Source organism: Rhodnius prolixus, unplaced genomic scaffold (assembly GCF_049639745.1).
Source record: "Rhodnius prolixus isolate KJV_2025 unplaced genomic scaffold, Rpr scaffold_6, whole genome shotgun sequence".
Taxonomy (NCBI): Eukaryota; Metazoa; Arthropoda; class Insecta; order Hemiptera; family Reduviidae; genus Rhodnius; species Rhodnius prolixus.
This window is the reverse complement of record NW_027411634.1, coordinates 923564-937149: the sequence shown is the minus strand read 5'-3', so window position 1 is coordinate 937149 and position 13586 is coordinate 923564. Positions and strand designations below refer to the sequence as shown.

The 13586-nt window shown below is 36.0% G+C and overlaps 2 protein-coding genes across 3 annotated transcripts in view; one reads left to right on the top strand and one right to left on the bottom strand.

Annotated features, from left to right (window-relative positions):
- Nucleotides 1–13586, top strand: part of LOC141461006 (uncharacterized) — a 463946-nt gene that overhangs the window by 246088 nt on the left and 204272 nt on the right. The window lies entirely within an intron of this gene.
- The window catches only part of rols (zinc-RING finger and ankyrin repeat domain-containing protein rolling pebbles), a 280008-nt gene that overhangs the window by 239405 nt on the left and 27017 nt on the right, over nt 1–13586 (bottom strand). Inside the window, exon 2 of one of the 2 annotated variants that reach the window (XM_074141593.1) lies at nt 4266–4347. The exons of the other annotated variant lie outside the window; for it this stretch is intronic. Within the exon in view, the coding sequence (XP_073997694.1) occupies nt 4266–4347 (82 nt within the window). The remainder of the gene's footprint in view (nt 1–4265; nt 4348–13586) is intronic. 2 annotated transcript variants of the gene reach the window in all.

Below are 13586 nucleotides of genomic sequence, written 5' to 3'. Positions count from 1 at the left end.
AATATTTATGAGTTAACAATTTGAGAAATAGAGGGGTGGACAAAGTCATGTGAGTGTCCACATCATGGTTTTTTTTTAAGATAAATTATCTCAGAAGATGGCGGCGGAGATCTTTACACCAGAATTCAGAAAATAAATTCTTCTTTTTGTGTGTAATTTCTTCTCACGGTACCAGAAGATAGAACTCTGTAGCAATAATGTTCTCTCTCTCTCATACACCACACACACAGAGCCAGCATTCTATGGACCATCATCAGTATTGCCCAGCATCCTACTAACATCACTCCCAAACACCTTGCAATTAGTAAAGATGACACGGCACAATATGATGATGATAAGGTAAACACACATTACCCTAGACACACAGACACACAGAGACTCGTGTACCCTTTACACAAACAGTGATGGTTACACTGTAATTTCTATCTTATTCCCTCAACCTCCTTTAGCTTCCATGACAACGTCGTATTTCTTCTTAGAATTCAATTTCATATTTACAAAACAAAAACCAAATAGTTAACCTAGTTCTGTTAAGAATGGTAAAGTAAAAATATGGCATTTAGAGTTCGTTTCTGAGGTAAAGTACTAAATTCAGGTATTGTACAAACATTTAGTACCAAGTAACTGCTATTGGGGGGCTGCTCACCCAGGATCGACACTAAGAATAAGTTCTTACTTGGATATACGGATTGTTGACGTAAGCACGATATTTTGTGCCTCAATTTTGGTGACAATTGTATCTACAATTCCAATAGAAAAATACTATAATCTATTTGTAAAAATAGACATGTAAACAAACCGAAATGGACAAATCACGCGATATCTGTGGTAAATTAGGTTAACGTTAGGTTAGGTTAACTTTGTAGTGAAAGATGCCCTCTAGCGTCAACAAACTGTAATGCGGTTCGTTTTTTCTTTTATTTTTTTTATCGATATAACAAACTGATAATTTGTTGAGAGTTTAGCTACTCTTGTTACAAACGATAAAAAAAAACACGGTAATTTGTAATTTAGTGTTAACATCTGGAATAATCTGAAATTGTTGATAACATTTTAAATATATATTTAATTTATTAGATTAAGAAAGATGTGTGAAAATGTTATATTTGATTAAGTAATCGATTTAGGGTGTGATATAAAATGATAGATCGATTTCATTTTTTTGTGATCATTATTTTATTTTTACTTCATTAAGGTATCAAGCAGATTGAGTCTTAAATGTGGGTAGTTTTTTGTACTTCCTATTCGTTAAAGTGGGCTCATGATTTGGCTCTTTATTTCATTTGGCATTTAGTGTCGCGAAGAGCTTGTTGCCCAAGGACGGGTTGGTTCAACTTTGCGCAGACTATGTCACAGAAAAGAGGAAACGATTTCTCACTAATCCTTGTGATTAGGTTTACGATTCAGACCTCAAACACTTGGGAGACTATAGGTGTTTATTGGCTGCATTGTTTATAGATGGTTCAAAATGGCAGGTGGTAAGTGAGCTTTGGATCTATAGATTAAGTGCAGGAGATATTTATCAAGAAATGGAGATGGAAATTATTATTTTCTAGCATTATAGTAGGTAGCTTCTAAAACTTCCTTATCTTCAGTTTTGGGATTGTAGAAGATTCCTGATCAGCTCCTGTGATGCAGAAGGAGTACCAGGACTTGTATAAATGAGAGGTTTCTCCTAGTAAAGCTGCATTGGGCTCCTTCAAGAAGAAAGCTTCTGGCAGGAACAGGAAGAAACGTGTTGTACGTGTTGTGTCAGTGTGAGGGGCTTGTCCTAGCTAAGGATGTTACTTCTCTGGGAGGAGAAACCAAGGCCTAGTGAGCTTCACCCAGGAGTCGCTCTCCAGAATTAAGAGTCTGGAGAGTGAGCTCTAGAGTAAGGGGAGATACAATAGATCCAAAGGGGTAGCAGTGGCGTAGGCCTAGCTGAATCTTATCTTATCTTGGGCTCCTTCAACCTCCTTAATAATAAGCCTCTTTCGGCTGTAATGCTTGAAGAACAAAAGTTCACCTATGACAAGCAACCCAAAGAATAGGACAACAGAGAGGGGGTATGCTGAAAAGAGCATGAATTTTGTGCCCCACAATTCGAGTGCATTCTGGATCTTATTTTAAAGGAATAAAAAAAAAAAGTAAAGTAAAGTAATCGCCTATTTTTTCAGGCGAGGCTTAGCGTCTAACTACCAATTAGGTGTCGTGGACGAAGGCGACTAGCAAACATACTTTACTGTAAATTTCTTTTATTAACCATTAAATAAAATCCAAGACCTAAGACCGGGGAATCGAACCCACTAACCAACAATACATCTTAGCTTTGCGGGTCTAGCCTATTACCGCCTAACATACTTTACTATAAATTTCTCATATTAACCATTAAATAAAATACAAGACCTAAGACCGGGGAATCGAACCCACTAACCAACAATACATCTTAGCTTTGCGGGTCTAGCCTATTACCGCCTAACATACTTTACTATAAATTTCTCATATTAACCATTAAATAAAATACAAGACCTAAGACCGGGGAATCGAACCTACTAACCAACAATACATCTTAGCTTTGCGGGTCTAGTATCTAACCGCCTAACATACTTTACTGTTAAAGTCTCATATTATCCATTAAATAAAATCCAAGGCCTAAGACCGGGGAATCGAATCCACTAACCAACAATACATCTTAGCTTTGCGGGTCTAGCCTATAACCGCTCGGCTACCGTGGCGCCTTTTTAAAGGAATAACTCCTGCTTAAAACGCTACAAAACGAAAAGCTACTGTTATTAACTTCTCTCTCTCGCTCTCCCAGCATTCGAAAGCTTAAACTTCTAACCTCATTGCTAAATTCAATTTAACGTAACCTTAAATAAAAGTAAAACAAAACTGAGCCATTTAATATTATACCTTCTTCTCCACTTTCCCCTCATTGTGTTCGTATTTTTTTGTTATTAAATTACCACAGCCTTTTAGATATTATCTTACAATCATTTTTCATTTTTTTTTATATTTTATACATCATAAAAACAATCTTTATCAATAAATTTAGTTTTAATTTAATATATGATCTTTTAAAACTGTTTTCTTATTCCGAACACGTGTTTTGAATATTAAATTTTTATTAATAATATGCAAGATCATAATAAAATATTTTTGTATGCTAGAAAGTAGCATATATAGACTATAATAAGCTATAATTAAAACTCATATTCAATAAAGTAATAAAGGAGCGCTTTCTATGAGCGAAGATTGTAATCTAAATTATTTGCGTGGTTATTGGAATTCTAAAATAATAATAATTTAAAAATATCTCTCTTTGACTAATTATATCTTAAACTTTTGTTTAGATTTAATTTAGAACTTTATTATTTATAACGATAAATTAATAAAAAATTAACCATATTCATTAATTTGTAAAGTGTGCCAGGTTTTCATTGCTGAGAGGGTTATCACTATCAAGAGGGTTATCATTGAGGTTCTTTGCTTTAGATTAGTTTATCAGTAAGTGATATGAAAAAAAGAAAAATTTTGAGCTACTTTATAGACTGTATGGCTAACAGCTAGTTAATAAAAGTATTTTAAGGGCACAGGCTTAACCCCAAAACTAAGCGTGGTTGTTTTTATAACTTTGAGAATTTATTTTATTTTCTTATCTCTCGCTATAGTGCGTAGATTTTATGACGAAGTCTTGAAACATAAAGACTCTAGTTTCTTAGAGTAACGTAATTCTATAGCTTCCACCATATTTGCAGACGGAACGGAAAACTAGCAGAAAACAGCTAACACTTTCATCCAGAGAATGTAGCACTCTAACATTATTGACTAAGAACTCCACTCATTCATAGATAAACGAGAAAAGCTGTCTAGGATGCTGTAGAGAGAGGAAAAGAAAAAAAGAGCAAGATTTATGCGTGGGTAAAGTCAAAGTTGAAAGTTGTTAATTATTTATAAAACTGCCGGCAGAGTGCGCACGAATGTTGGCGTGTTTCAGGCGAAGTGAAGAGCATGACGCCGCCTGCGGCAAAATCTTGCACTATTAAAGCAACAAGTTCAGACTGGAGCACCCATCTCAGCGTTGATTTTTTTTTTTTTTCTTTTTCTTTAAATGATCATTCTTCCCTAAAAACATATTTGTTTTCAATCAGAGTGAAAATAATTTTTCGGAGTGCCGAAAGTAAAATACCATACCCTAAATATAGCTGACACTATCCGTGCAGGACTTAAGGACTTAACCGTATAAGCAGACAAAAAAAAAAAAAAAGCCACACCAAACTTACCTCGATCAAATTCTTGTTCTAACAAAGAGATTGTGTCTTCGGTTTGGAACATTTCATCTCCCATTCCAGCCACAAACAACATCTACAAGTAATATGTTTATATTTGTATGTGCGCATGCGTGTTTATAAAATATATTTTCTAAAATAAAATTAAAAAAAAAAAAATTGTGGAGCGAACAATTACACGACTTTAAGTAAAAGTAAAGTAAAGTAATCGCCTATTTTTCCAGGCAGGCTTAACGTCCAACTACCAAATTAGGTGTCGTGAACGGAGGCGTATAGCAAACATACTTTACTATAAATTTCTCTTATTAACCATTAAATAAAATTCAAGGCCTAGACACCGGGAATCGAATCCACTAACCAACAATACATCTTAGCTTTGCGGGTCTAGCCTATAACTGCCTAACATACTTTACTATAAATTTCTCATATTAACCATTAAATAAAATACAAGACTTACAGACTGGGGAATCGAATCCACTAACCAACAATACATCTTAGCATTGCGGGTCTAGCCTATAACTGCCTATCATACTTTACTATAAATTTCTCTTATTAACCATTAAATAAAATGCAAGACCTAGACCGGGAATGGAACCCACTAACCAACAATTCATCTTAGCTTTGCGGGTCTAGTGTCTAACCGCTCGACTACCGTGGCGTCTATCACACTACATTACGTACTACAATTCTAAAGGTTTCAACTTACACATTTTTCAAAACTCGTAATTTTTATAACATATTATTATTATTTTTATTGCTTTAAGGCGCGATCAACATAACTGAGGTCATTGGTGCCCGGAGCTTTTTTCAGTGCACTGCCGGCCTCCGGACAGTGTTCTTTCGTTACAGACAACACTGTCCATCACCGGACAGTGAGCTGTAAGAAGCTCCTAGGAAGAGAAAATCTAAGGGTCAGCAGCTGGATTCGAACCCGGTGCCTCCGCGTTGGAGTCCAGTACGCTAACCGCATAGCTAATCCCTTCCCTTACATATTATTATTAATATTATCTAGACCGGAAATATCTGATTTGAGGGGGACCCAGCTTTAGGATAATACTTCCGCACATTCGTCTTTAGAACCCTCTAAATAAAAAAATTGCTAGAAATATTAAACTGAAATTTATTATTCCACATATCAGCATCCATGATATATCAGCAATTAAAACTATACTCTGAATAAACCCTGAATAAGCTAACAAATACTTCTAAGCTAACATTATATTAATCATCTCTTTTTACCAGACGACCATACATGTTATAAATAGCGGTTAACCGCAACTATAATTACGCACTGTGACCGCATATTATGTAACATTAAGACCAAAGAACTAGCCAATAGTTTGTGCAGAATCATCTGACCACATTCAGGGAACTTTAGAATCGCGAACTGATTCTGCTGATTCTTGTATTTTCAGTAAACAAGATCATCTTGACACTTGCATCCGCAATTTTATACCATGTGTATATATAAATAACAAGTTTTTAAGTGACATGACTCTTTAAATTGTCTCATATTTCAGAAGATTTTTTCTTTTATGACAATCTCATTATTTTATTAGTATTTTATTTATTTATTCATTTTTATTTATTCAAAATTCTCGTTAACACAAATTCCTTTTTCGGTTATAGTAATGCCTATTTTTTCTAGGCTGCTTTTACGTCTAACTTCTAAATTAGGTGTCGTGGACGGAGGCGACTAGCAAACAAACTTTACTGTAAACTTCTCATATTAACCATTAAATAAAATACAAGACCTAGACCATGGGAATCGAATCCACTAACCAACAATACACCTTAGCTTTGCGGGTCTAGCCTATAACCGCCTGACATACTTTACTATAAATTTCTCATATTAACCATTAAATAAAATACAAGACCCTAGACCAAGGGAATCGAATCCACTAACCCACAATACATCTTAGCTTTGCGGGTCTAGCCTATTACCGCCTAACATACTTTACTATAAATTTCTCATATTAACCATTAAATAAAATCCAAGACCTAGACCAGGGGAATCGAATCCACTAACCAACAATTCACCTTAGCTTTGCGGGTCATGTCTCTAACCGCCTAACATACTTTACTATTTTCTCATATTAACCATTAAATAAAATACAAGACCTAGACAGGGGAATCGAATCCACTATCCAACAATACATCTTAGCTTTGCAGGTCTAGGCTATAACCGTTCGATTACTGTTTTTCTGATATAATCTCCTGGTCTTCGCCAGGGAGATTGGATTCGAGCAAAACTACTGTTCCTTGCAGAGTTACTCCCTTAGAGGCTTCTTTCGCCTATCCCGCCGCATAAAGGTACCAAATCCATAAGAGGGGATGAGGCGCCTTAACTTATTTGGGGCGTCTTCTGTAGCTTTTCTCTTCCACGTCAACACAGGCTCTTATTCATCTTAGCTTTGCAGGTCTAGTGTCTAACCGCTCGGCTACCGTGGCGTCTATCACACTACATTACGTACTACAATTCTAAAGGTTTCAACTTACACATTTTTCAAAACTCGTAATTTTTATAACATATTATTATTATTATTATTTTTATTGCTTTAAGGCGCGATCAACATAACTGAGGTCATTGGCGCCCGGAGCTTTTTTCAGTGCACTGCCGGCCTCCGGACAGTGTTCTTTCGTTACAGACAACACTGTCCATCACCGGACAGTGAGCTGTAAGAAGCTCCTAGGAAGAGAAAATCTAAGGGTCAGCAGCTGGATTCGAACCCGGGGCCTCCGCGTTGGAGTCCAGTACGCTAACCGCATAGCTAATCCCTTCCCTTACATATTATTATTAATATTATCTAGACCGGAAATATCTGATTTGAGGGGGACCCAACTTTAGGATAATCCTAAAACAGGGCAACTTTGTTTTCTATTTCCGTGGTTATTGAGTTCGCCAAGGATTCCTATACTATTTTCAAGCTGATGATATTAGTGCTCATCGCTTTTCTGGCGACTGGAAGATGCTAGGATATTCTCCTACGGGGTACCCAGTATCTGGTATTTAGCGCTAGTTCTCTCCGGAATATCGGAACATGCCTGCGAACAACATCTCCAGAAAGAGCGTGTTCAGTGCTTCATTTGGTTTCAAAACAAAATTCTGACGAATCCCTTGTTCTTCCAATATCCAGGAAGCTTCCAAACCTCCTGCCCCGAGATATTCTAATCATAACTCCATTCCTCATAGTTCGGCAATATCCACTCACTACCTGGATGTTATTTATCAGCTGTTGACTAATCATGCAGTCATACTTCAACTTCAGTGAAATTCAATTAAATCCAAACTATACTTTAATTATTTTAAGTATAAATTATTATTTTAACTATTTTTAATTATAGGAGATTATGTAAAATTCTATTACAAAAAGTTGCATAATTAAACTAGTTTTCTCAAATTGATGAAATGAAGTCAGATAACTCGATCTATAAAATTTGTTTGTTCTTAACAAATCACTTGTAAAGTCTAACAAGTTCCACTTTTTTAATCTTCTAATCCACAATTAACTTTTTCTGAGTAATTTTATTTACAAAATGATCAAACCCAGCCTCTTGAAGTTTTTTATTTTTTTTAATTTAATGAATTTAATTATAATTTATTATCTGGTTAAATTGACGCACGAGTTCTTGAAGGCGAGGTGACTGCAAACCTGTAGAACAATTATTTACATTGAATTGGAGTTTTTTAGATAGGGAGAGTGATTAGCTGGTAAAATGGCGCCTGCGCAGTCTAAGTAATTTTACAGGGAAATTTTTAAAACTAGGTGTTTTTATAGCTTCTTATTGATTCTCTTAATTATTTCTGGAGTTATAGAATCAATGCGGAGAGATTATTGGGGGAAATAGAGGGGCTTATCTTGGGTAAACTGAGGCCGGACCGAGTTCGGTATCTATTTGTTTTGATTCTCCTCTTTATACGGAATTTCTTTTCTGAAGAACTGGGCCAATCTGTAAGGACACCAATCTGTAAGAACACCAATCTGTAAGAACACCAATCTGTAAGAACACCAATCTGTAAGAACACCAATCTGTAAGAACACCAATCTGTAAGAACACCAATCTGTAAGGACACCAATCTGTAAGGACACCAATCTGTAAGGACACCAATCTGTAAGAACACCAATCTGTAAGAACACCAATCTATAAGAACACCAATCTGTAAGAACACCAATCTGTAGGTACACCAATCTGTAAGAACACCAATCTATAAGAACACCAATCTGTAAGAACACCAATCTGTAAGAACACCAATCTGTAAGAACACCAATCTGTAAGAACACCAATCTGTAAGAACACCAATCTGTAAGAACACCAATCTGTAAGTACACCAATCTGTAGGTACACCAATCTGTAGGTACTCCAATCTGTAGGTACACCAAACTGTAAGAACACCAATCTGTAGGTACACCAATCTGTAGGTACACCAATCTGTAGGTACACCAATCTGTAGGTACACCAATCTGTAGGTACACCAAATGTAGGTACACCAATCTGTAGGTACACCAATCTGTAGGTACACCAATCTGTAGGTACACCAATCTGTTGGTACACCAATCTGTAAGAACACCAATCTGTAAGAACACCAATCTGTAAGAACACCAATCTGTAAGAACACCAATCTGTAAGAACACCAATCTGTAAGTACACCAATCTGTAGGTACACCCATCTGTAGGTACACCAATCTGTAAGAACTACTTCTTTCAAACTCAGAGACCTCAAAACGGACTGCAAAACTCAAAATAGGACGATCTGCAAGATCTCAATACTTGGCTCTTAAGAATACGAAGAGGAAGTAGACATTTTTTTATGTTATTATTATTCATTTTGAGATCTTTCAGATAAATCTTTTGAATTATAAATATTTTAGTTAAGCTAACTAAGTCTTGCCTCCTGAATTTGATCAGAATTTCAAGATAAAACAAAAATTTGAAGCCTCGTTTTGGTGCTGCTCCTCGTCCGGCCTACCGGAACTCTCTTAATGATTCATAAATACTCATTTAAAAAAATTCTAAAGAGTTCCTGGCATCTAGATAGGGCTACTAATTAGCAAATTCCGGTTTTTGGTCTCTTTCTCTCTTCCTCCACATTTATGACGTCGATAAATTTTCCAAAATGACCTTTTCTGCTCTCAGATGACCTCTCAGCCTCCATTTCTACACTGACCTCACCTTAAACATTAAATCTTGATGGGATTGAATATCATTATCTCTAATTTAGGAAGATATTAACTTTTTTTTCAATATAAGATAATTACATACGTATAGATATGGCACAAACACACACATACACACGCGCGCGTTTCAATATATGTATACGATAGATGGTGATACATCATATATAGTTAATAAGCATTTAGCAAGCTGTATTTATGTATTCTTTAATGGGATAAGAGATGAAGAAGTACCCGGTTATTAAGTCGCTGCTGGGTTTTACAAATTTTTAAAAAAAGGAATGTTTGTCAGCATGTCCGTGCGCGTTTTAGGAGTCTTGCGGATGGATTTTCCGTCAGATTTTCCCCTGGAAAGCGTGGAAAAATCGCAAACGAAATATCGCAGAAACTTCCAAAATTTGATCGGCTACTTTGGATACAAGCAGGAAACAAATTTTCATTCTATAGCTTTATTAAAATAAATAATAATAAATTTAAAGTAGACAACAATGCAGTGCTTTATTTATTTATATCTAGAGAGAGAGAGAGAGGGGGGGAGAGTTTATTTAGAAAGGCATCTCGAACGATACAGCGAGCCAACTTTCCGCTAGAGAAAACGAGCGCTCACTCTGGTGTCATTGCTCCTCCTGTGGGAACACACGGCTCCTCCCCGCCGCTCCTCACCATGGGGGGTCTTATTTATGGTCGCGCTTGTACGTAGATTATGATGACAAGTGGGACTATTTAATTTCCAGATGAGCAATCTAATTACGTCACTTTGGAAATGAGGAAACTGGGGCTAGACTTTTCTTGTCATATTGTTTGCTACTTCCTCATTTAAATAAACTCTGGGATTCTGAAATTATCAGTAGAGATCTGACTGAATCCGTTATTTTGTTCGTTAATAACCATTTCCGGTTTTCCGGTTTTTGGCGTGATTAATTTCTCTTGAAACTTGGTGTTCGTACTAAGAAAAAAAAAACAAATGATAGTAGATCTCTCACCTTAGATAAATATAATTACTTGAAATTGTTCTCTTTGCCGCCTAACGTAACTCCACTATAACTATATACAGTGGAACCTCTCAATAACGGACACGGCGGGGGAAAGTGGTCGTTAGAAGGAGGTAGGCAAGTTTCATAATGAAAAAATATGGGGTTTTTTCCAAACATCTATTTAAAAATTGTTTATTATTAATAGATTTAAAAACGTACATAATTGCATAATTATTGCAGCTATATGATGTGCAACAAGTTTTTCTTAATTATTCAAAAAATTGATCAAAAAACTACATATTATTGACTTAATTAATAATTTTTATAACAATCTTTATAATAATCATCACATTTATTCATAACAATAATAATTTATGGTAAAATTATCATCATACTATCATCTATTATTAGAAAAATAGAACAAACCTTTCGGCAAGTTGACGATGGCTCGATTTGGTTTTTGCAAAATCTTCCAACACATTTATTTTCTCTTCTAGAGTTAAACCACTTTCGCTTGAGAGACATATCGGAAAAAATAATATTGTTCGTCCAAAGTTATATTGAAAAATGATTAAAATGGTACAAGATGTATGGAGCTTATAGAGGGAAACTTTAGGAAAAACCCAGAAAAAAACAAAAAACTTGAGAGGGGATAATTACTTTTTATCACCGCGTCAAAGGTAGTTTTAATAACAAAGTGGTCGTTGGTGGGAGGTGAAACATTTAATCCGATTCCCAAAATCAATGTCCGCGGTCGTTATGTAGAGTGACCGTTAGTCGGAGGTTCTTTTATATAGAAAGTCTATAGGGGTAAAACGGGGAAATCCAAAAACTGCCCCGTAAATGGAGGTGGTCGCTAGTGAGAGTGTCCTTTTGTAGGAGGCTCGACTGCACGTATAAGTTATTGTAAAAATTCATAGCTAAAAATTAGATTATTTATAATTAATTAACTAAGTTATGACGCCATTTAAGCCTGAGTCATATATAAAAGTAATAGCTCACTCTGTCTGACTTGGAGCGTACTTAATCCCGGCTTAAACTGTACTTTGATTTAATCATTTAAGTCAATCTAGACATTTTTCGTCTACATTTTGTAAATGTAGACATTTTACTGCTTGCACCTTGCTAGGAGAATTAAAAAGCAATTTTACAAACACCTAACCTGCAATTCTAGTTGTAAATTATTATTTTCTGCAACCATGTAGGAATGTTCTCATTACTCAATTAAAATCAGCTGTGTGTAACCGAAAAATAGTCGTAGGAGGCAGGAGCTGCTACATAATATAAATTTGAACTTTGGACTGCAAGACCAGCTGCTAATTACAGCCAAGATTCCAAAATAAAAATAAAAAAATTCATTCTCTACCGTACATTCGGCCTGGCCAGTGCCTGCTTATGTTATCTATCGTCTGTGAGTTTTATCTTTTTATTAGTATTTCGTATCTAGTATAAGTTTTCCTTTTGTATGATTTTTTCCTTAATTAAAGGTATTTTGTCGTTTGGTTCATTAAGCACAATAGAAAATTTTATTTTACTCCCTATCGCCCCGGGTGATTGTCTCCAGGACCCTCCCTCCTCTCACCAGTGAGCTATCCCGCCAGAGGCACCCTTAAGAGTATTTTTCTTTTGAGGCTGGTTAGGGATATCGTCTCTGATAGCTTCGGCTATCTGGCGCCCGCAAGGATACCGCCCCTGACCGGTCACATGTGTAATGCCCAACTTTACCTCACTAGTGGGGAAAAATTCCCATTAGTGTCACTTTCCTCACTAGTGAGTGAAAAAACTTTATTGTGCTTCCTTGATATAAGAAGTTTTGTTATTAAATATTTTCTGTAAAACTTTAATAAGCTTATTTAAATTTATTTTATCTAAATAATTAAAAAACGAATATTAAAAAATAAAATAAAAATTGAAAGGAATATAGAAATAAAAATAATACTTTAATAAATAATTAGATATTTTTAATTATAACAGTTAAAAAGGTTATAGTGTTACCTTATAGAAATTTAAAATGGATTCTAGTGATTCCTGTTTAGTTTTTTTTTTAGTTAATAACCCTAATGGTTGCAGAAAAAATATAATATTTAACTCGAGTGTAAAGTATTTTCCTCACACTCGGCAATTTGCACTTGCACTAGCCTTGCTTCGCTCGCTCGTGCGTGCAAACCCTGCCTCGTGTGAGGAAAAGTACTACTTTCCACACTTGTTAAATAAATAACTATTCTTTTGTACCAAGTCCTGTTGGACCAATTAAATGGACTTCCAGCATTATGAGGGTCGTTTGAAAAGTCCGTGCAAAAATAAAAACTACCTAATTTTTTCGGGTAAACATTTTTTATTTTTCAACATAGTCTCCTTTTAGGCTTATACACTTCGTCCAACGCTGCTCTAGTTTGTTGATCCCTTCCGAATAATAGGATTTGTCCAAGTCTGAAAAATAGCCATTCGTTTCTGCAATCACCTCCTCGTTTGAATAAAATCTTTTTCCCGCCAGCCATTTCTTCATATTCGGGAACAAATAGTAGTCCGAGGGAGCCAAGTTTGGAGAATAGGGGGGATGTGAAACGAGTTGGAACCCTATTTCCATTAATTTTGCGACCACAACTGCTGAGGTGTTAGCTGGTGCGTTGTCGTGATGGAAAAGGACTTTTTTGTGGGCCAATCGTGGGCGTTTTTCTTGCAGCTCGGTTTTCAAACGGTCCAATAACGATGAATAATATGCACCTCTAATAGTTTTACCCTTTTCCAGATAGTCGATGAGGATTATTCCTTGCGAATCCCAAAAGACAGTAGCCATAATCTTTCCGGCCGAAGGAACGGTCTTCGCCTTTTTTGGCGCAGATCCCCCTTGGTAACCCATTGTTTAGGTTGTTCTTTGGTCTCAGGAGTGTAGTGATGTATCCATGTTTCATCCACAGTGACGAAACGACGCTTAAAGTCCTGCGGATTCTTCTGGAACAGCTGCAAACCGTCCTTGCAACACTTCACACGATTTCGTTTTTGGTCAAGCGTGAGCAATCGCGGCACCCATCTTGCGGATAGCTTTGTCATATCCAAATGTTGATGCAAAATATTATGTACCCGTACATTCGAAATGCCCACAGCACTAGCAATCTCACGCACCTTCACTCTTCTGTCATCCATCACCATATCATGGATTTTATCAA